Source organism: Ochotona princeps, chromosome 8 (genome assembly GCF_030435755.1).
Source record: "Ochotona princeps isolate mOchPri1 chromosome 8, mOchPri1.hap1, whole genome shotgun sequence".
Taxonomy (NCBI): domain Eukaryota; kingdom Metazoa; phylum Chordata; class Mammalia; order Lagomorpha; family Ochotonidae; genus Ochotona; species Ochotona princeps.
The window spans coordinates 11,306,907-11,330,452 of record NC_080839.1 but is presented as its reverse complement, the minus strand read 5'-3'; the positions used below and the strand labels follow the sequence as shown (position 1 = coordinate 11,330,452).

Below are 23,546 nucleotides of genomic sequence, written 5' to 3'. Positions count from 1 at the left end.
GAGGCAAAACACACAAGGGTTTTGAGCAGGCATGCAAAGTTTTCAGCCATATTCAGGACTTCATTCGAATATTTCCCTACTAACAGAGTTCATTAGCTAGCTGTTTAGAACTCAGAATACATTCCTCAAGGAAACATTATGAAATAGACCAAGGTCCCTGGGACCAAACATTGGAGGCTGTTTTAACAATAGTACTAGCAGATGGACGTGCTCAGATACTGGTAGGAAATCCCTTGTAATGCATACACTGACAAAATAACACCAAGAGAGGAGCAGGGGAAATGGCACAATCACTGTGCCCTCGGCACTTGGCCCCGGCACACAGGCAGTCTAGCTCTCAGCACCAGGTTCCAGGAAGCAGAGGTGGCACTGAGAGGACAAGAGCTTCCCCAGTAGCTGAGCCTGGGGCAACACTTCAAGTTACTCCTTCAGAACTGGATACTGAAGTTTGGAGCTTGCCTGTACTTCCTAACACCCACTGTGGAAATACAGAGTACAAAGAAAAGCTTTACAGTTGTCTTAGCAAGTTCATTAGGACAAATCTCTGTGTATGTGTTTTAATCATTTTAACGCAAAAATTTAACTTTCTTTCACCTTAAAGTTTTTTTTACAGTAATAAACCTTCAGATTCAATGATCAACGGTTTTTGAGAATTTCATGTTTTTCTGAAGTTGGAAAGTCTCGAAACTAACAAAAACAGTTACCTAACAGTTATCAAGTCAAAAGTGTTTTCATCAGTTGTCATAATATTATTCTAGTTAACTTCTTTTCTGAAGTAGATGAAAAGAATGGCCTTCACTGTTATCAATATCCAGGCAGCAGTGATTTGTCATCAGCCCTTCTACTGCCAACGACACTCGGCGTCCACGTGAAGTGGGCCTGGCACACCCCTCGGGAAGGGACGAGGAGCGCTTTTCACAGAGGCAAACACACTTGTTCTCCTACACTGGGAATAAACCTAGAAAATGTTTTCCTTGTCCTTAACAGGGCTCAGTGGTAGATTCAAACAGGCAGCCTACATTAAGACAACTTCAAATAGTTTCCTTGACTTTCATGAAGTAGCTAAGGCACTGCAGAAAAGAGAAAACTGGCAGTGTGTATATTCATCAGCAATATGTAATTAAAAAAGCAGGTTAAGATGCCTCACTAATAATCTTGTTAGGCACGTTTTTTAAAGCTATAATGTAAAACAGCCTAATGTAAGTTTAGGGTAGAGAGTCATGTCAGCGGAGAGGTTTCAAGCATGGAAAGAAAGCTAAGATTCTTAAAATAAAACCACTCACCTATGACCAGAATTTTCCTTTATCCCCATCCATGCTTTGAACAGGCTTTGATGCAAATCCCAGTCAGTATCCCATATATCTTCCTGCATGGCTACCCCTGGCTGTACTTTGGGTTCAGCTAAAACAAACAAATACATATTATGATGGACCTGGCCCCAACCACAACCATTTACCAAGCTCCGTGAGAAGAACTCTGGACCAAAAGGGGTATGAACTTTACAAAGTGTAGCCTTACATTAAAAGGCTATTGGTGGGAGTGAAGGAATGAGACCAGACAGCAAGATAACTTACATTTGGAAAGAAAAGGCAAGCCAACATAGCAGTGATCCCCACACTGCAGTCCAGGATCAAAATAGATGTTTGCAATCTGCAAAGAGGCACGGGTGAACCATCAATCCTCAATGCACGGATGGTTATGATAACAGAACAGGGACTTCTGGGAATTCTCAACTGTAACACTTTCAAACCTTTGATTTTTTTCCAGGCTCCAACTCTTCCTTGTTGCCCCGTAATCGTTTGTAGTAGAACCGCACATCTTCTGACAAAGATCGTATCTGTTGTATCTTTACCTTCTGTGAGAAGGAATTCATGATATTTAAACTCTGATGTACTGTCTTCCCCTGCAGGAAAAAAACAAACTCGTTTGTAGATGGCTGAGTTTTCTCAAGATCACATACTCAAGAGGATCATTCTTTTACGGTCTTGAGAAAATGAATTAAAGTAAAATGCCCAGAGGCTGGCAAACAAGGAGCAGAGACAGGTTTAATCAAACACAATAATTGTTTTCAGTTTGTTAGCAAGGTTTGTTTATTCTACTTCAAGGAGGTCCTGAAATGACTAAATTCTAAAATCAAACAAAAATGTTTTGAAAATTTTTCAAATCATTTTGGAAAAACATACATTAAAAAGCATCTTATTAAAACAGCAAACAGATTAAACTGATAAGCAATGACTGCTCTCAGTAGCTGCAAGCTTCTCTCTGTGACAGCATACTAAAATTAAAAAAAAAAGTACAATGATAAATAATAGTAAGAACATATCTTCTTTTGGATGAAAGCAGAATTTTATCATTTTATACACAATTCATACCTACTTGAAGAAATATTTAAAATGGCAAACTTTAAAAAATGTCTGCTATTCAAAATGTAAAAGTTGGGGGGCTGGCATCAATTGGTGAATCCTCTATCTCCAAGTGCTGGCATCTCATATGGGCACAGGTTCATATCCCAGCTGCTCTGCTTCCCACCCAGCTCCCTGCTAAAGCACCTGGGAAAGCAGCTGAGGACATCCCAAAGCCTTGACCCTGTACCCTCATGGCAGACCCAGAAGAAGCTCCTGGCTCCTGGCTTCAGATTGGCTCAGCTCTGGCTGCTGCTGCCACTTGAGGAGTGAATCACCGAATGAAAGATCTTTCTCTCTCTATCTCCTTCTCTCTGTAAATATGCATTCCCAGTAAAAATAAACCACTCTTTTAAAAAAATTTAAATGCTGAAACTAAAAAGATATTCATTCAGTCCTGAAATGAAGCTTCTTATAGCCAACTTTGTGTGAACAATCAGTTATTTAAATTGTTTGCATATAAATATATAGTTATGGAACATGTTCAATTTTGTTATACCTCACTGGACAGCAAAGGAAAAATTTCTTCCTGATGGGTAAAATCTAGGAGGGCCAATCATTTTTATAGTATAGAGAACCACAACACTGTAAATAATGTTCTTTGAAAATAATTTTAATTTGGGCTCAGCGGCGTGGCCTAGCAGCTAAAGTCCTCGCCTTGAATGCCCCGGGATCCCATATGGGCGCCAGTTCTAATCCCGGCAGCTCCACTTCCCATCTAGCTCCCTGCTTGTGACCTGGGAAAGCAGTCGAGGACGGCCCAAAGCTTTGGGACCCTGCACCTGTGTGGGAGACCTGGAAGAGGTTCCTGGTTCCCAGCTTCGGATCAGCGCAGCACTGGCCGTTGCGGCTCACTTGGGGAGTGAAACATCGGACGGAAGATCTTCCTCTCTGTCTCTCTTCCTCTCTGTATATCTGACTTTGTAATAAACTGAATAAATCTTAAAAAAAAAAAAGAAAATAATTTTAACTTGGCTGCACATGTGTAGTTAGACAATTTCTTATCAAGCTAAATAAAAAATGCTTAGTTGTGGCAGTATTCAGCACACAGAAACATTCCCCTCCAGTTTATCATGATAAACTTGTAACTGCCTTCCCGAACAAGAGCACTCTTTTATCATGGTATTATTATAGAAAGGAACAAATATATAAAAGGCAAAGCTTCGCTTTATCAGCTCCATTACAAAAGATTATTTCTTAAGGGTTCTGAAAAAATTTTTCTAATTTCAAGATTAGAAATTTTATCTCAATTCTGAATCTCTATACTAGTTATGTGCATAATTGTAAATTCTTTGAAAACCAGCCATGGTCCAATGTCTGACCAGGTCCCATACTGATTGTGCTTTTGTGTATTTAGATCACAAAATAATTAGAACTAAACTACTAATAAAAACAATGAAGGCATCAGAGATTGCTGTTACAACAGAACAATCTTGAAAGATGCAGGGGAGTATACGAAGTGCAGTGGGGGTTCCGGGAGGGAGGGGCATTGAAGGCAGAGAGTGAGGCTGGAGGAATTCAAGGGCTTTCCTTCTCACTGTTTCTGAGGACTGGCTCGGTCTCAGTGTTCTACTGCTCCTCCCACAGAGTGCCACTCATCTTTAAAGCTTAATTTTGACAATGCCAAGCCTCTGCTCAAAAACCATGGACCCCCACAGTTGATGCTATCACCTCAACATACTATTCTACCTTCCTCCTTAGAATCTCCCTCTATTCTTGCCAAACTGGACAACTTACAACTGCCTGAACCCAATTCAGACTTCATCACCTCTGTCTCTGCTGAGGCTGCTCATGCCCTGGCTCCCAGAGCTCCCTGGCTCACCGTACTCCTGTAACTGCGGGAGAAGATCCTAGCCAGGATCAGGCACCTTCATCAGACAGACACGTACTTCCCTCACAGCACGATATCTTTACCCTTCTTGAGACAATTCCTACCCTTTGCTTGGCGTCTATAAACCTGTTTACTTCTTGTCCTACATAGAATAAAGCTGGAAATCCATGCAGTTATTTTTTAAAATATAAAAACGAATAAAACAACATTAACTTATTTTCCCATGAATTATAGAAACACAGTGGTAAAAGTAGCAGGAAAGAATCAGAATTTTAAAAATCTGTGAATTGACGGTCTTACTGGAAAGCAAGGAGGAAGGACCATCTGCTTGGGAAGGCAGGTCAGCGAGCCCACCGCAATCACAGCCTTCACAGGGATCGTCAGGATCTGTGCAGGAACAAGCACAAACCATCAAATCACTCATCCTGACCATTAGTGCACAGGTTGTTTTTTTTTGGGGGGGGTGGGATTAAAGAATTCCTTTAGGGACTTTTGTCAGCAAGAACTAATTCAAAACCAATATTAAAGTCAACCATGGACTCTGTTTACATCTAATATACTCCATAAAATGCAATGAAATATAATACACTGCCACACCTCTCCAATCAAACAGAATAAATAAGAATAAACAATGTGGGAGATAGAATTTTCACAGTCTAAGTATTTTGCCGATTATTAACGTAAAAAGTAAAATTATATTCTTAAAGCAATGTACTACAAGTGTTTTCTAATGTTATATGGTGAGTTCTGCCGAACATAAATATTCTTAATAATTAAGTCAAGCCTTGACTTTAAAAAAACTTAAAAACAAACAAAAATTTCAACAAGACACTGCCCTTGTCTTCATACATACAGCCTTTGAAGGAATATACCATCCTAAAGGAGGCCCACTCCCTCAAAAGTCTGCAGCAGCTGAGGCTGTGCCAGGCTCAAGCCTGGAGCCTCAAAATCCATCTGGATCTCCCGTGTGGATGGCAGGGCCCCAAATATCTAGGCCATGTGCCACTGTTTTCCCAGGCACACGAGCGGGGAGTTGGACAAGAAGAGGAGCAGCTGGGACTTGATCTGGTGTTTATATGGACTGCCAGCATTACAGGTGGCATTTTAACTTGATGTGCCACAATGCTTGTCCTAAAACCAATACTTTTTACTCTGCTACTCAACTAGAAAGGCTGCAATGCTCAAAACAGGCATGACGACAAGGGCAGCATCTTGCTGGATTTAGCAGCACGTGACTGTTGAGTATTAAAAACACTTATATTTGACAGAAATATATCTATTCGATATTTTACTGTATGCAACAGAAACTCCAGAGAGTTTTCAGGAAATTCAATGATCTTTTTTTACTTCTGACACCAAAGAACTCAAATTGAGACATGGTTTCCTGATTTTACTCTCCTTTTTAGACGTGTTACACACAAATCCGTGTTTGCACTGTGTATCAGAGACATTCAACCCAGAAAATTCAGGTGGCCCCGTGGAATGTTTGACCATTTGTAAATATCTCTAACTTCACATCTTTTTCTCTGAGTCAACTTACGTTTTTCCATTTCTACTTAAAAAAAAAAGACTGAACTTCTCAGCAAAACCCAAATGACAAGAATCCCCACGAAGTTCTTACCTCATAGTCTGTTGTTATCTGTATGGCTCCATCATGGATCCCTTCTAGTTTTTTTGCAGTGAGTTTGACTCTAAACACTGCAAAATAGCCTGATGCCAATATTACCTGTATGGTAGGACAGCATTCGTTAGTTGTGCTGGTTGCACTTTCTTATTAAATTGGAAAGGCTACAAATAAGCTGACTCTGAAATCCTGTCATAAAACTGTTAACACACATAATTATTGCATCATCATGTAGAAACATCTCAAAAGAATACCCACTGCTTCAAACTGATCGGCTCCTCACACACCATGGGCTGCCTTTGAGAAGGTTGCTCAGGAAGGCATGGTCATCCTCCCAGCTGCAGGGGGGAGAAGTGCAGTTCTGCTGCCAGCACCATCCCACAACTACTCAGCAGCCCAGTACCTCTCTGGGGTGTGGGGTTACTGGTATGTGAAGGGTCATGTCTTTCTGGCAGCATTGCTGGGACACACCAAAGCACCACATCTTTGCACTCCATTCGCTGTGCATGAGGACATGTGCTCATTTTCCTAATTAGTTCTGTCCTAACCTGCAGACGATATGTGAAAGTCCTATCAACAGAAGGAGACGGGCCCGGCGGCATGGCCTAGCAGCTAAAGTCCTCGCCTTGAACACCCTGGGATCCCATATGGGCGCCGGTTCTAATCCCGGCAGCTCCACTTCCCATCCAGCTCCCTGCTTGTGGCCTGGGAAGGCAGTCGAGGACGGCCCAAGGCATTGGGACCCCGCGTGGGAGACCTGGAAGAGGTTCCAGGTTCTTGGCTTCGGCACAGCACCGGCCGTTGCGCTCACTTGGGGAGCAAATCATCGGATGGAGGATCTTCCTCTCTGTCTCTCCTCTCTGTATATCTGACTTTGTAATAAAAATAAATAAATCTTAAAAAAAAAAAACAAAACAGAAGGAGACTCCACTAATTCTTTGCTCAGTAGGCTTCAGCTCCGACTTCCTGTCTCATTAGCACTGAGGGCCAAGACAAATATATTTGTTTTCTTTTGCTTACCACTCTCAAACAAGCAACTGCATGTGTTATGAAACAGATTAAAAACACATGGGAAAAGTCATACAGGGACCAAACAATACCTCATTGATACTTTTTTAATCACTACAGAAAACTAGCCACAGCATTACTTAAAATTAAAAGTGCTTTCTACCAATACTCAGAGCTATTTGTTTATTGTTTCTTTCTTTCCCCAGTAAACTCAGAACACACAGGGTGAGCTTAGCATTTCCACATGAATTTCCTGAAATGAACTTCTATTATAAAAGATAATTTATATTTTCCTCATTACAAAGCTATTTATGTCAAGGTTAAATTTAACGATCCCTTTGGGTTTCAGTGCATCCAACATAAAGGATGGCCTGAGGAGATACCTGTAGAATGCTTCAATATAAATTATCCAGCTGATTGTGAATCACAGAAATACTTGGTGTGGAATGCAAAACCATGGTCTTTTATCTACAGTGCAGACATCCTTCTTAGTTTAAGAAAACAATAACAAAGTCTACTTACTGATGATTGGTCAGACAAAGAGGATTTTTCCAATTCTGGAAGATTTGCAATTATTGTAGTTCTATTGCCTCTCTCAGTAGCAACAAGTTCTATTGATAAACCATCTCCTATGATATGCCAACTTTTTATAGCCAACTTAAAAAACAGAGATGAAAGTGATTACTACAACATAGGCATGAAATCTTTAAATGCAACACAGAATAAAAAATTTTTTTTTTACCTCAATTGGGTTGCTGTTTATAATTGCAAATAAAATACTGCTTGCTTCTGTTGCACTCAGCACTCCAAAATCGATGAATCGCTCTTCTATTTTGGGGGGCAGTACAAAGTACTAGAAAGATACGAAAGTATTACATTAACTATAAAATGGCATTGGTGTAACCTGAATAGTATCAAAAGCAACCACATTAAGATGTAAATTTTCTCAATTTTACATATATAAACGCAAAAGGATATTTCAGAAGGTTCATGAAAAATTAGAGTAAAAGATGCTGTTTTACTGCCAACATTTTTTTAAAACCTATGCAAAAAGATCCTGAAAAATGTGCCCTATGAAAAAAAACGTGGGTATAAAACTTTACTGCACCAGATAAATTCGTCTTTTAAAATCATTTTCATGAATGTCATGACATATTTTCATGTGTAATCACATATAAATAGCAGAGCACCCTGTACAAAGATCAGCCTTTAGTAATCCTATGTGAACACAGCCCTGGCCTCTACTGAGCAGCTGAAAGCAGCAGCAAGCTGACGCAGAAGCAGAGGCTAAGTGGAGTTGCGGATCAGGCAGAAAGCCCAGAGCCTCAATTAGCTTCATGAATGATTACAAAGCCTTTATAACTTAAAGTAACTGAAGGAGCAGGAGAACAGTGAAGATCCTGCCAGTTCTAACACTAACTGATGCTATGGTTTGTAGGATAACATATCAAAAATAACTGGAAAAAGTGTGTCTGTACAGAATATGTACAGACGTCCCCCCTTGTCACTGTCTTCCAGACAACACAGCATCAGTTACTCACACAGCATTTGCACTGTGTTAGGCACTAAACATGAGAATCTGTGCGATTTTACATCAGAGAACATGAACATCCACAGCCCCTGGCACTGCAAAGGAGCATCGTGGAAGTGATTCCCTGCAGACTCTGAGGGATGACTCGGGTTTGCTATTATTCCTGGTTTGAAGCATCCACTGGGCAGTGGGAAAGGTGTCCTCTGGAGAAAAACGAGTGTCTCTTGGAAGTCTCATTTCTGGCGAAGGAGGAATGGGAACAGCTTGCAGAGCACAGATGAACGCACACGAGTATGCGACACGACTGCCTAGTATCTGCACACCCAGATGTGTGAGTGCTCACAATCTTAAAGATATCATACTTACATCTAAAAAGCCTGTGTAAACCCGCACAGGTAAATGAAATTTAGAAGCATTGGTAATAAGTAAAATGTTGTTGTCTATGTGCATAGATGATGTGGATGGCATAAAAAACAGGGTGAAAATGTATCCTGATTCATTAGGGAGAATTAAGACTGGTTTGCTGAAGTTGTGAACCTAGGAAATAACAGGAGAGTAAAAAAACATGTCAGAAACGTCCACTTGATATCAGAAAAATCAAAGGCATGAGGTTTCCCTGACATACTTTAAACATGGCTTTGGCTTCTTCTGGTAGCAACACATCATGAATGAGGATGGCGAAGCTGAAGGTGTTGGTCAGGTGGATCGGCCTTTCCACAGGATCAGCAGGGCTATCTCGGATGTGAAACAGCGTGGCCGCGTGATCAAACCCCAAGTAACTGTTAGGAGAAAATCATCTTAATTTCCAAATGTGAATTTAACCTCTAAGGTCACTGGTTATACATAACAACTATATGAGCACTAATGATTCTATCAAAAAAGTAGAGCAACCTTTTAATGACTAAATGATTTAAAATAAAATTTGTCTTATAAAACACTGAAATACAAAAACTTTAAATTATATACAACTTATTAGAATCAAGAACATATAAACAAAAAAGGATTTACCCTATTTTGAAAAGAAAAATTATGCTTATTACTGACTTGCAATCAGATTTCTTAAAAAGAATATCTATCAAATGCCTCTATTAAGTTATTGTTGGTCAAAGAATAACTGGAAAATGAACTGCATGTTACTGCCCATTAATAAAAAGCTGTTTTCCCAGGAGTGTGCATAGTTTATAAAGGAAGACAGAGGGTTGTTTTCAGTGACAAAACAGTAATAAACCACAATCACTCACATGTTGTAAAGGCAATGACAGAAAGCAAATGGTGCAAATGATTTAAATATTTTTAAAAATCACAGATTCTCCTGTGAATCATGAAGTTCATTTAAACTGAAGTCATATTATCTGATTACTGTTAAAGTAGAAAGTAAAAAAAAAAACATATAGAAAGTTCTCCTAGACAGTTCAGGCTGTTGTTTTCACTGATAATCCCACTGAGTTAGGGGGAACTTGGCTACTATTTTTTGCCACAGTTTTTCGTAACAAAAACTTAATTTATTGCTAAGCAAAAACCTAAAAAGTAACTTACCCATCTAAAACTTCTGCTTGATATGGTATTTCAAGTTTAGAATAACTCTTTTCCTTTGCTTTAACAGTTATTTTCCCAGAAAACTGAGATGGTTTTTTTGCCCTGGATGCTGAAGGTAAGAAAAATAATTTCCGTCAGTTTCTACTACCAGAGAAGACTGGCAAAAATCTTAAAAAGAATTTAAGCTTTAAGTTGGTAAACAGACAATTTTCATAACTCTTTTAATTAAATAATACATTTTTCATACAAAGAAGGGAAAACATTTTGTTTTTGTTGAAATGAGATCAAGCAAGTGAACAGTGTTTAGGAACCAACTTTCTCTCCACAGCCAGTTTTAGTCTTAGTAACAACAGCTGTTACTCTACCTCTGTGTTAACGTTTTTTTATTTTTTCCCCAAGTATAATTTTTCTCTGTGTTAAAGTTTTAGGCCAGATTAATTCTTGGTTGTGGATTAAATCTTCGTTGTGTCTATTTATGGGATGTTTAAGAACCACCTGGGGCCTCTATTTGCTCGATGTCATTAGTACCCCTCCTGCTGCAACAACCCAAATGTCTCTGGACATCTGTCAGGCAAGATTGCCACCCACTGAGAACCACTGGTTAAAACCTTCAGAGAGAAAGAAAAAAACACTGCTTGTCCGGTCGGTCTTCCTAGCAATACCAATCAAGCAGCATTGTGCAAGAAAAAAAAATCAAGACTTAGGAACACTGACTCCTCTTCTGGGCAATCCTAAGAGCATAAGGACTCTAAGAGGAAATAAATCCTTTCCTACAATCATATTATACTGTCCTCATCAACGAAGCAGCTTTGGATAATTTTATCTGAAGGACTCAGTCTGGGTATCCATCAGATATTCCTATAAGGAAATAAGGAAACTATCCCTTTCACGTACTTCAAGGTACACTTCCACTTATGGGAATAATTTATCTGTGAGTCAAACAAATGTGTGTTATCTAGCTTCAGGACAAAAACAGAACAGGGCCTGGTACGGTAATCTAGTGGCTAAACTCTTTGCCTTACATGCACCAGGATCCCATATAGGTGCTGGTTTGCATACTGGCTGCTCCACTTCCTATCCAGTTCCCTGCCTGTGGTCTGGGAAAACAGCAGAGGACAGCCCAAAGCCTTGGGACCCTGCACCCGCATGGGAGACCTGGAAGAAGCTCCTGGCTCCTGGCTTTGAGTTGGCTCAGCTCTGGCTGCTGTGGCCACTTGAGGTGAGAAACAAAGGATGGAAGACCTGTCTCTCCTTCTCTCTGCATATCTGCCTTTCCAGTAAAAAAAAGAAATTCAAAAATTTTTTTTTCCATTAAATCTGTTATTTTTCCATACATGCTCATTAACCATTCCTGGATGCTTTTAAGTTTTCTCTATTGGTTCTTCTGTAAAGCTGATTGTAACTGCCATAATTTAGGCATTTCATGTCATATCAGGTTACATTTGTAAATGAAATGGTGAAAAATTGAGGGAAACTCAGTTAAAATCACAAATAGTGACTTCTGATAAGAAAGATGCTTGATAGGTGAGCACAATACAGAGTTTATGTCAAGTGCATTTTGAAAATATCACATGTTAGCACATTTCTTGACTTCCAATTGCAATCTCAGGGACACGTTCTGTGTGCAGACCTAGAGGGCTGGTAAGCGAGGCAGAAGGTGGACAGGCTCTGCTTCTGACCTGGCTCCCAGGAAGATGACCCACGTGTCTGAAACTCTGCCATCTGCATGGGAGACCCCGATAAAATCCCTGGCTCCTGGCTGCAGGCCCAGCTATGGACATCTCGAGAGTGAATCTGTAGACAGATCTCATTCCATAACAACTTCAAGTAAATAAACAAATATCTAAGCAGGAAAAATGTGTTCTGAGAAACAGTCCTTTGATTTTAAAGATGCTTTCTTTCTGCTTTCGTATTCATTTCTATGTAACTTCCTTTAGAAACACCTATTTTGGAGTGTATGATCTCAGAAGAATAAACACCAGTGACACTGCATGTGCTCGGGACGGGAGACCCTCACCAGGAAGTACAGGAAGATGCTGGAGATGAGGGGGCAAGTCTGTTCCTAGGGCAGCTGAGCTGAGCTCACGCAGTGTCCCCCTCTGTGTGTTAGATGCTCTAGGGTCTTACAGTGAGAAGCAGGCCCAGATGCTCCAGGGGTGCTGTCCCCTTCCGGTCCCCCATCAACTTGCTTCTCCTGTGAGGAGCTGAGCACAGCTCAGGTGACAGGTGGCTCTGCCATGGTGCCTCAGTCTAATCTTAACAGCTCCACCCTTACATGCCTCCCTCTGAGAAAAAGCCTGTATATATTTTCAGTTCTCATTTAATTTCATACAGTTAGGTAGCCATTAAGTCACTACCAAATATATCTTGTGACAATATATGTCTCATCATGTAGGCAAAACCGAATAAAATATACTATAAAAATGTTAATCTGGGTTAACACTTCACGATTTATATGCATTTGAAGTAGCAGTCATAAAGGCTATTATTCTGGGTTTTTTAAAGTTAATTTATGTTTTATTGAAAAGTCAGATATACAGAGAGGAGGAAAGACAGAAAGGAAAGATTTTCTGTCTGTTAATTCACTCCCCAAGTGACTGTAATGGCCAGAGCTAAGCCAATCTAAAGCCAGGAGCTTCTTCTGGGTCTCCCAGGCGGATGCAGGGTCCCAAGGCTTTGGGCCATCCTCTATTGTTTTCCCAGGCCACAGGCAGGGAGCTGGATAGGAAGTGGGGCCACCAGAATATGAACGGGTGCCCATATGGAATCCAGGTGCGTGCAAGGCGAGGACTTTAGCTATTAGGCTACTGCGCCGGCCCTACTATTTCAGTTTAAATAGGACTGTCTGCCTTGCTTGTTAAGTTGATATATATAAAAAGTTAAAAAAAAATTGGTTTTGAATATAAATATTCTTCTAAAATTTAAACATGCTATCAATTGCAAACATCAATGACGTGGGGTTTGGTGAGATACAACAAACTGATCCGCTGCCTCTGGTACCAATATCTCATATGGTACCACATCATGTCCTGGCTGTTCCACTTCTGATCCAGCTCACTGTCAATGATTTGGAAAAGCAGTGGAAAACAACCCAAGCTCTGGCATGGTGGCCATTTGGGCAGTGAACCAAATAGAAAACCTCTCTCCTTCCCCTCCTCTCTCTTAGCATTTCTGAATTCAACTAAGTACATTTTAATAAATCAATGACTTCATAATTAAGGCAAATTGCAACGCATGCAGCTGTCAAAGGATTACCTCACACTGCAGATACTCTTTTTTGAACTTAAAATATCAGTTTAGATTTATGAAGCTATACTTTTAATGTATCAAATAACAGCCTAGAATGACTCAAAAAAAAAAAAAACAACCTAAGCAAGAATGCAAACCTTTTTATAAAGAAGTCTGATTTCTTAAATCACGATAACACAAATGCTTCCATGTTTAGTAAAGTAACACACCTGTATCACAAAGGAGAAAGGTAAATACTTACCATCAAAACTAATGCTGGCAACTTTGGTGTATTTACTTTCAGAAGCTTTTAACGTAATCGGTTTAAAGTATACTGTTATAGCATCATTTTGTGGTGTAGGTCGAACACTCTGCATAGAAGAAAAACATACACATAATTGGCATTATTTTGATCTAATGGTTTAGCAGCAAAGTAAAGCACAGGCAAAACTTGGCAAGTGCATCTTACACGGTCCTTTTAAATGGAGAAGGCCAAACAGGTAAAACTGAATGTGATGTAAAGTGATAATAGAGGGGGAACTTTCAACAGATTAAACTTTAAGAAACTAAAACTATAGGGCCGGTGTGGTAGCCTAGTGGCTATGGTCCTCACTTTGCATGCACCAGGATCCCATATGGGTGCCAGTTCTAATCCCGGCAGCCCTGCTTCCCATCCAGCTCCTTGCCTGTGGCCTGGGAAAGCAGTTAAGGACGGCCCAAGGCCTTCGGACCCTGCACCCACTTGGGAAACCCGGAAAAAGCTCTTGACTCTTGGCTTCGGATTGGCTCAGCTCCAGCCACTGTGGCTACTTGGGAAGTGAATCAGTAGATGGAAATTCTTTCCTCTCTCTGTCTCTGACTTTGCAATGAAAAGAAATAAAATCTTAATAAATAAATAAATAATCTTAAAAAAAAAAAGGAAAGAAACTAAAACCTGGCCAGCATTGTGATGCAGAGGGTTAAAAACCTACCATCTGCGATGCCAGCCTCTCATATGGGCACCGGTTCACGTCCTGGCTTCTCTATTTGTGAGCGAGCTCCCTGCATATGTGCCTGGGAAAGGAGAGGTCGTTGCCAAAGTAGCTGGGCCCTGCCAAATCTAGGAGAGGCAGAAGGAGCTTCTGGGTTTGGCCTGGCTTAGCCTAGCCACTGAAGTCATTTGTCAAGTGAAGCAATGAATGAGGAGATCTCTTTGTGTCTCTCCTTCTCTCTGCAACTCTACCTTTCAAATAACTGCATCAATAATAATAATGTTAGACATTTAAAAAAAATCATAAAACAAGTTTAACACACTGAGTGCAAGCATATAAACTATGAAAGAAAATTTATTTTCTGAATGAAAAATTAATTCAAATATGAGAGAAGGCAACTTCTGTTATGGTTCTACTTAACAAAATCCACAATCCTAAACGTAACATGCAGACTATCTCTAGGCGAGGAATGAAGAATGCCTATGACTCTGAGTTGGACCCTGGGGTCAGGGAGTTCTGCAGACTCGGTTTCCAATGGCATCTTCTCTTGCTCGCTGGGATGTGGCTGTGATGGTAGGGTGAGCTGTTGGTAAGGGGGCAGGGCTTTCTTCCTAGCTATGGGGTTCAGTGGTCAGGCTGACTGGGGGGATGTGTACCTTGAAAGAAGATAGGATGGTTTGGACTTGTAAGTCAGATTTTTCTATTAAAACTGTTGAATCTTAAGCATCCCAGAACAGTAAAAGCTGATCCAATTCATTTAAAGTCCAGCCCTAATGGATTATCCTCACCAACACAGAGCACTTTCAACAGGAGAGGACTTTAAGGATTCCCAGCTCTTTCCTGTTACTGAAGATGGGGACCTGCTGATACTGTGTGGTGCTTCAGTAGCTAGAACTGATTCAGTACAGGCTTTCATGTGACGTCCAACAGTAGAAAAATGCATTCACAAAATAGCTGTACTGTACAAAAATGTTTACCAAAAACTTTCCTGTATAATTGCTGAATCATAACTTCCCCTGGAGGTATCCACTGAATTTCTGCAGACTTATCATACAGCCTATCTTTTTCCTTAGAAAAGAGTTGCTTGTCAATGGGGTGCAGTCAGATCCAACACGGCATCGGGTTATACCCCCAGTTCCCCGTGCACTCCTTCAACTCACTTATAAATGAGAAAAATTGGCCTACACCGAACAAGACAGTAATCTCTAAAGGCACAAAAAGCACCCAGGCATGAAAAAAACATTTACATGTTTTTTTAAAGATTTACTTATTTGAAAGGCAGTCATAGAGAGAGGCGGAGACTGAGAAAGACTGAGCTCTTTTAGGTTAGCTTCCCAAATGGCTGCAATAGCTACTTCTAGGCTCGCTGAAGCCAGAAGCTAAGAATTCTATCCTGGTCATCCACATGGGTGGTAGGGACCAAATTAATTCGGTCATCTTCCAGTACATTCCCAAGCACATTAGCAGGAAACGAGATAGGAAGCAGAGTACCTGCAATTCAAACCAGTGCGCCAATATGGGATGAAGACATCAAAACCAACACCTTAGCCCACTGTGGCAGTGTGTGTGTCCCACCCATTTCTTTTTGACTAATTGGGGTTGGGTTGTGAATGGTTTGTTTATGTTATAAGCTTTATTTATCAATAAATGCCGCCATTAGCAATCACAGAGAATACAAATCTCTGTGTTCTTGGATGGGCACATGACCATGTGTATGTGTGTGGATCTTTAACAACAAAACAAAGCAACTTGACCTTCAAGATAAACTACAAATTGGACCAAGTTTGACTATACTTTACTGACATGCTAATCCTTTTTCCACAGAAAAGGAAAGCTGTACAGAGATCATGTGACAATTCAGGGGCAATTTATGACTATTTAACTATAAGTGTCAGTTGAATAAACCGCCACTTTATATTTGGGCTGATTTTCCCCACCTGTTTAAAAAAACTTATTAGGAGAATGAATTAGATGTTTTCTGAGATCCCATCTAACTATACAGTACTGTGATTCAGTTTATGATGTTGCTAGGTTTCTCAAACTAGTCACATTCACCTTAAAGTCACAATTTGTTAAAGATACAATCTTAAGAAATCTTGCAGTTTGCAGAGGATTTTCAGCAATACGGTCCCAAATTCGGAGCTGTACCAGTTCCCAACATGCTCAAATACCAGAAGTGGTGGCTCATGAGGAGCCACTGCAGCACTTCTTCAGGGTGACCAGCCTGCACAGCACCATGCCAGACTAGCTACGCCAAGGGATTTGTTAAAAGGTAGTCACTTGTAAGTAGAATACTTGATGAAAAAATATTTTGCTATATGAAAGACATGAACACTTCCTTACTACAGGAAAATTTTATATTCACAATTACAACATTACACTAGCAGCAAATACTTAACTGACAACTCATGCACAACACAAGTGGTCTGAATTACTACATACTATTGGAAGCAAACTGAAGGATGGGTGCTGCGTTAGAGTGCTTAGAGGCAGGGCCTTTGCCACCGTGTGGGAGACAAAGTGCTCTGAGCTCCTGGCTGTGGCTATTTGGAGGATCTAGGAGTGACCCAGTAAACGAAAGAAGATAACTGTCTACCTCTGTCTTCCTGCCTGTTGAATAAATAAAATCAAAACAAAACCAAAAAATAAGAAACTAGAATTTAAAAAAAAAACCTACAGTTAACACCCATTTTCCAAGGAAACAAAATATTTAAGTAGCTGGCTCATTCTGCTCGCTTAACAAATAAAACACATAATCATTACCTTGGAATAAACATATTTATACTAACAACCTGTTTTAGTATTAGTCACTGTTGATTACTCAAAGATAATCATGAAGCAGAAACATATGGCTTGATTCCCAGCTTGCATACATTCTAAATACATCTCCAGCTGTTTCTCACAGCACTGAGACCCAGTGAATGCTGGTAACCCTAAAGTGACCCTGAGAGGCAAGGAAATTCTGAAACCACCTAAAAAGGCTTCTGAGTAAAAAAGACAAAAAACTTTTCAGTATCTAACAACTATATATTTTAAAGTGAGTTATACACAAACTGATGAAAGCATTTTTCAAACTGATATTGGCAAAACGAGTAGGAAAATTCTGTGATCTTTATTCAAAACTAGTAGGGAAAACTCATAAAAACATCCCTCTGGGGCCCGGCTAAGTGGCCTAACGGCTAAAGTCCTAGCCTTGAACGCCCCAGGATCCCATATGGGCGCCGGTTCTAATCCCGGCAGCTCCACGTCCCAACCAGCTTCCAGCTTGTGGCCTGGGAAAGCAGCAGAGGATGGCCCAATGCTTTGGGACCCTGCACCCGCGTGGGAGACTTGGAAGAGGTTCCTGGTCCCTGGCTTCGGACTGACGCAGCACCGGCTGTTATGGTCACTTGGGGAGTGAATCATTGGTCAGAAGATCTTCCTCTCTGTCTCTCCTCCTCTCTGTATATCTGACTTTGCAATAAAAAAATAAATAAATCTTAAAAACCAAAACAAAACAAATATCCGTCTGAAGACTTCTCAGGCAAACTTATTTGATCATTTACACATTAGTGTTTCGTAAATGTTTAGGAAATAGTTTTCATTTTTTGTTTTATTTATTTTTTATAACCGCACTTATTATAATGATTATTATCATTTTATGATACAATTCTATAGGCCTGGGGATTTCCCTAACCTTTTCCACAATTCCCTTTTCTTTCCCCATTAAGTCCCCCTATACCATTACTATAGTTCTTCATAAACAGTCATATGTCCATCATATGGGCATGGACAATGGCAGGGAGCCCAGAATTCTTTCATCAAAATATAACTGACGGTTTCCCTGGGAGTCCAACTTTGATCTGGAAGTAGAGATGCATACTGTATTGTATCCTCACGTCTGGATATGATAGTCTATAACACAGTTACTCTCCATCCCCTTAAATGAAAAGCCACAAAACAAAATCAACAACAGGAAGAAAAAAGGAATTAAAAATGACATGAAGTTAAATAGTATGCCACTGACTGACTAATGTGTCGCTGAAAAAATGAACAAGAAAATCAAGAACCTTCTTGAGGAAAATGATGCTTTTTGTGATCTATGAGTCAGTGAAGAATTTAATAAGAAAGTGTTTTGAAGAGACAGAACTGAAAAAAAAAAAAAACCAGCAAAATCCATGAGATATAGCTTCCGCTGATCTTTGTTGGTGAGATGTATCTCCCATAGGCAACAAATAGATAGGTTTTTTTTTTAATCCTGTCTACTAGTCCGTGACATTGATTGATGAGTTTAATCCATTTACATTTCGGATTAATATGAATCGGTGATAATCTGGGCCTGTCGTTTTAGCAATGCGTTGTTCATTGATTTTGTCTTCTGTTGTTATTTTACTGGGATGTTCTCCACACTTGCCTTTGGTTTTGTTTGGTGCTATTCCTCTTCTCTGTCAACAGAACATCTGTAAGCATCCTTTGTAGGGCGGGTTTGGAAAAGGCATATTCCTTTAACTTTACTATGGAAGAATTTTATTTAATTTGCAAAGACAAAGGAAAGCTTTGCTGGGTATATCATTGTGGGCCGGCAATTTTTTGCTTTTAGAATCTGGAATACTAGGGGCCAGGCGGCATGGCTTAGCAGCTAAAGTCCTCGCCTTGAATGCCCCAGGATCCCATATGGACACCGGTTCTAATTCTGGCAGCTCCACTTCCCATCCAGCTCCCTGTCTGTGGCCTGGGAAAGCAGTTGAGGACAGCCCAAAGTTTTGGAACTCTGCACCCACGTGGGAGACCCAGAAGAGGTTCCTGGTTCTTGGCTTCGGATTGACGCAGCACCGGCTGTTGTGGTCACTTGGGGAGTGAATCATTGGATGGAAGATCTTCCTCTCTGTCTCTCTTCTTCTCTGTATATCTGACTTTCCAATAAAAATAAATAAATCTTAAAAAAAAAAAAAAGATTTAGTTTCCCCTATAGGTGAGATGACTCAAGCTGGGTAAGTTGAGAAGTCCATGCCAAGTCGCCTTTGCAGAGGACCCCTGCCACAGCTTTAACTATCTGCTCTGCTAGCTGCCCTTGGGCCTCTGCTGGGCGTGGCTTCCCACAACATGTACATGAAAGGACAACACTTTCTTGCTTACATTCTTATGATAACTTCCTATTGCATTTAAGATACAATCTAAATATCTTGCAGAGTCCCAGAAGTCCTGCCTGACTCAACAAAACAAGCAAAAGCACTCAAAAGCACTCCGCCACAGGAATCCTAAAACTTAATACAAAAGCAAGAAAACATGCCCTTACTTAACTCCATGTCATAAATGAACCAAATACTACATTTTCCCCATTTACATTCTTCGAATTAGTCAATACTGATTACATTTTTATACAAAATGTTTCTTAAAATAGACATGTGAAGCTAGGCAAAAAAAGAACCACGTAAACACCTAACCGGCATTAATAGAAATGCTATGTCAGACACGAGGACACTCGAAAGGAGACACATGGTCACTATAAAATAAGATTCTTTTAGCGTAAGGGTCCTATTATTTTTTCATTTTGTCATATGCTGTAAAACAAATTATAGATAAATTAGCGGAAAAAAAGGTTAAGACTTACTGTTATTGGTACATCTTTTGTTCCTGAATTTAATAAATGAAGATTTAAAACTTTTGGTAGATCTGTTAAAACAGAGGGAAGAAATATTTCATAAAAAGGTATGCTTTATAATAAGTTAATTATCAAACTAAAGCTATTCTAGAATGTGAAATTTAATGTCAATCACATTAATAAAATGGCATATTAAATAGGAATCCCTTTACTAATACACACATTGTTTTATAAGAATATCCCCCATCTTAAATCACTAGACACCCTTTCCTCCACAAACCTCAGACTATAATTTTGTGAATAGATAGTACTAAACTGGTTTTCCGAAGAAATAAATTAATGCATAATGTGAGATATATTAAGAGCAAACCTAACTTTAAAAATGCAACAACCCTGAATAACCAAGTTTTAGTTATAAATCATCCAAATAAATCTCAAAAGTACTATGACTTTTTCCTTAATAAAGATTTTTATTTGGATATTTTCCATTTTACACTAAACCATCTAAAATAAATGTTTCCTATTATGTCATTAGTTGAATAATGCATACCTAAATAAAAATCTGGAAGTAAATGCTTTGATTTCCTTTATTTTACTTATTAAAAAGAGAGATCAGCAGAACTGAATAGATGAGGAACTGGATTAACATAGAACACTACTTTCTGCCTCAGTCTTCCATCTGGAAGACTTAAATTAATCCCTGACACTGCTTTCCCACTCGGTAAGTAATGCTACCCCACAGAGGACTGGGGTATAAATTTGTAAACATATATGGGAACCCAAAGGAGGTTTCTACAGGATCACAATCCATCAGGAAATGGCTTTCAAAGCTGCATTATAAAGTACAGCAGCCATGAACATAGGAATTGTTTCTGAAGACCTGCAAATATCATCTCAATTTTACCTTGTGTTCGTAGTGTGCCAAAATCCAACATTTCCGTGGAGGAATATATTCCAGGAGCTTGGGAAAAAGAATAAACAATTACTTTTCACATTGCTGCAGCAAGATGCACTGAAAACAAATCGAACTTGCAACTTCTTTTGTTTTTCACTAACCTGTTGTAACTTCAACCTCAACGGGAAGAATGATAAACTCTGTGCTGTCTGAAGCATTGGTCTTTATTCTTATGAAGGCTGTGTGATTATCAGCTTCTCTCGATGAAAAACTGGCTCGCATCACTCCCTTGGTTTCATAAGGAGGAATTTCCTGACAAGTTAAAAAAATCACGCTATAGTGAGCCCATTATATAGGGCTATATGTATCAACTAAGACATGCATTATCATTTTATATACCTACTAAGAAAAAACACATTGCCAGTTAAACACATTTCACTAACAAAATACCATGCTTCAACTGTAGATTATATTAAAATAACAAAACACTTTGCTTCTTTGAATTAAAGAAACAGAAATCGAATGAACTGAAAACAAATTTTCAGCTGTAGAATCACTTTTAAAAGGTAGAACTAAAAAGAGTATTTTTAAAAAAGGTAGAACTAATATATAATAACACAGTCATTTTTAAATACATCTTTATGGTGCTTGGGTGTATAATTTAGTCTTCAAACAGAAATGTCACAATTAAAGAATCATACTTTTCAGGAGTCCATAGGGACCTTGGTACATGATAACCCACAGGGCTTAGACTCTACTCTCCTTTCATTTAAACCCATTAAAACAAAACAAAGCCTCCTACCCCCAGCTGTTTAGTAATCACATTTGAGAAGACTCTTGATAACAACTGTCAGTCCTGTAAAGATAGAATATTCATACACACATTGTTGCAGGAAGACTCACTAAGGGGTGGAAAAGCTTCTTTCAGAAAGAGTCTAATTCTTTTTCTGGTTTTAGAATAACAGGGCTTCAAGGGCAACCACTGAAAGCTCTCTGCTCAGATCTTTTAGCATGTTTTAGGAATTCCTAGAACTTACTGGTATTCATTTGCCCCACTCTCTGTCACAAGAGGGAAAACACAGGACTGGACCCTTCCTAAGACCAGGGTAGACTGTTTACTTTCCGCCTCTGGGATGTGGGGCTACCTTGTTCCCTGTGGCTTTCTCATGAACACTGCGAAGGTCTGGGGACAAGACAGACCAAGGCCAGTGACTCAATCCTCATTCTTGGGTTTGTAAGAGTAAGAATTACTGCAGCCACTGGGAGAATTAAAACCTGTTACTTTCTGCTGTCTGTCTTTATGGTTTTTAAGTACTTAGAAACATCAATCCTGTCACGTTTCTTTATCAGATACCAATTATATTTCACAGCAACATTCTTGGAGTTATCCTATTAAGAATTACAATATCAACTTAATAGCTTATATTTAATCATTTCAAGACTATTTCATATGCAGTTTCTCCCAAGGGCTTTCCAAATAATTTTAAGCTCGTAAGATTTTGGTGAAAGGATACAAAAGAACCGCCCATTACATATTCCTGTTAATGTGATTCTGTATTTTGAGAGTTAATCACATCAGTGACCAACAAATTTGTAAATGTTTACATCCATATCTCTTCTCTGGTCAATACTGGTCAGCAGACAAATCAAAGAGGTTCTGTGTGTATGTTTAACAGAGCAATTCCTACAGACACCTTGGTTCACCTTGGTCCTAGTGGTAAAGTCATGGCGTCCCCAGTTACTGCAGAGCAGCTCTCTGACAGGTCCTGTTACAAGAATGCGCTCACTATCACCGCCTTCCCCTTCTCAGATGAGAATGTGGTACACAACATGGAAACAAACACAAACTTCTCATGTGTCAGGCACCTTCACAAGTAAGGGAGCTCCTATATATACTTGAATTTGACTTGCAGCTGCTAGTGCTCGCCAACAGGAAGAGGAAGTATTTACCAATATGGAGGTAGATGCTGATCACTCAAGATTTTAGAATTTTCTAAGTCATCACAGAGGTCCACAGTTTTTGGCAAAAGTCATCTCTTATTAGTGGGTATAAAACTAATAGAGTGCTGAATCTGATTAAATTCTCTTCCTTCAAAAAATACAATGAATCCAGAAGTTTTTCAAATTTCAGGACAGAACACATCATAAAGAGTAACTTTATCAGTAAAATCTGAGAAAACAGTTGAAACTGCTTCCTGTCTACACAGCAAGACTAAAGTCCCTGCCAAGTCTGTTTACTGCTCCACAGCTTGATTATTTAGTTTCTCAATTTTCCTACCCAATTTTTAAGAGCGTTTGATATGAATTTGATGTTGATTACTAAAGAACAGCCATCCAAACTTCTTCAGGTGATAGGAGTCAAATACTGTTTCATGTATTAATAAAATAATTGGTCTCACGTGAGTGCACCAATGAAAAACTGTATTAACACTCACCCATAATTTCCTGGTACCTCCTTGTTGACCTGTCGGGAGTTCTAGGTGAAGGTCTCCTCCACTTGAGTACATTTCTACCACCTAGGATAACAGAACACAAAATCATATTCTCAATGTGAGTAATTTGTCATTACAGAGAAGTACTAATTTTAGAGAAAATTTTAAAATATTGACAGATATGCAGCATAAGTACCATTAAATCTAGCATCTCAGAGGTGTAAATAATTGCAGTAATTGCATTTAAAGTAACTTTGAAAAGTAATTTTGGGGGCCTGGCGCAATGGCTCAAAGGCTCTAGTCTCACCTTGCAAATGCCAGGATCACATATGAGTGCTGTTTTAAGTGCGGCTGCTCCACTCCCCATCCAGCTCCCTGCTTATAGTTTGGGAAATCAGTGGAACAGAGCCCAATGCCTTGACACCCAGCACCCATGTGGGAGATCTGGAAGAAGCTCCTGGCTTTATATCAGCTCAGTTACATCCATTATGATCATCTGGGGAATGA

At 39.5% G+C, this 23,546-nt stretch overlaps 1 protein-coding gene across 3 annotated transcripts in view; it reads right to left on the bottom strand.

The window, feature by feature from the left end:
• Window positions 1–23,546, bottom strand: part of TMEM131 (transmembrane protein 131) — a 152,637-nt gene that overhangs the window by 32,320 nt on the left and 96,771 nt on the right. For all 3 annotated transcript variants that reach the window (XM_058667569.1, XM_058667566.1, XM_058667567.1), the window contains exons 8-22: window positions 23,043–23,123; window positions 20,769–20,919; window positions 20,617–20,673; window positions 19,722–19,783; window positions 13,423–13,531; window positions 9,933–10,041; window positions 9,022–9,175; window positions 8,763–8,933; window positions 7,608–7,718; window positions 7,388–7,522; window positions 5,855–5,959; window positions 4,534–4,620; window positions 1,751–1,903; window positions 1,575–1,650; window positions 1,284–1,401 (exon numbers count right to left, since the gene is read on the bottom strand). In XM_058667569.1, coding sequence (XP_058523552.1) covers window positions 1,284–1,401; window positions 1,575–1,650; window positions 1,751–1,903; window positions 4,534–4,620; window positions 5,855–5,959; window positions 7,388–7,522; window positions 7,608–7,718; window positions 8,763–8,933; window positions 9,022–9,175; window positions 9,933–10,041; window positions 13,423–13,531; window positions 19,722–19,783; window positions 20,617–20,673; window positions 20,769–20,919; window positions 23,043–23,123 — 1,679 coding nt within the window. The remainder of the gene's footprint in view (window positions 1–1,283; window positions 1,402–1,574; window positions 1,651–1,750; window positions 1,904–4,533; window positions 4,621–5,854; window positions 5,960–7,387; window positions 7,523–7,607; window positions 7,719–8,762; window positions 8,934–9,021; window positions 9,176–9,932; window positions 10,042–13,422; window positions 13,532–19,721; window positions 19,784–20,616; window positions 20,674–20,768; window positions 20,920–23,042; window positions 23,124–23,546) is intronic.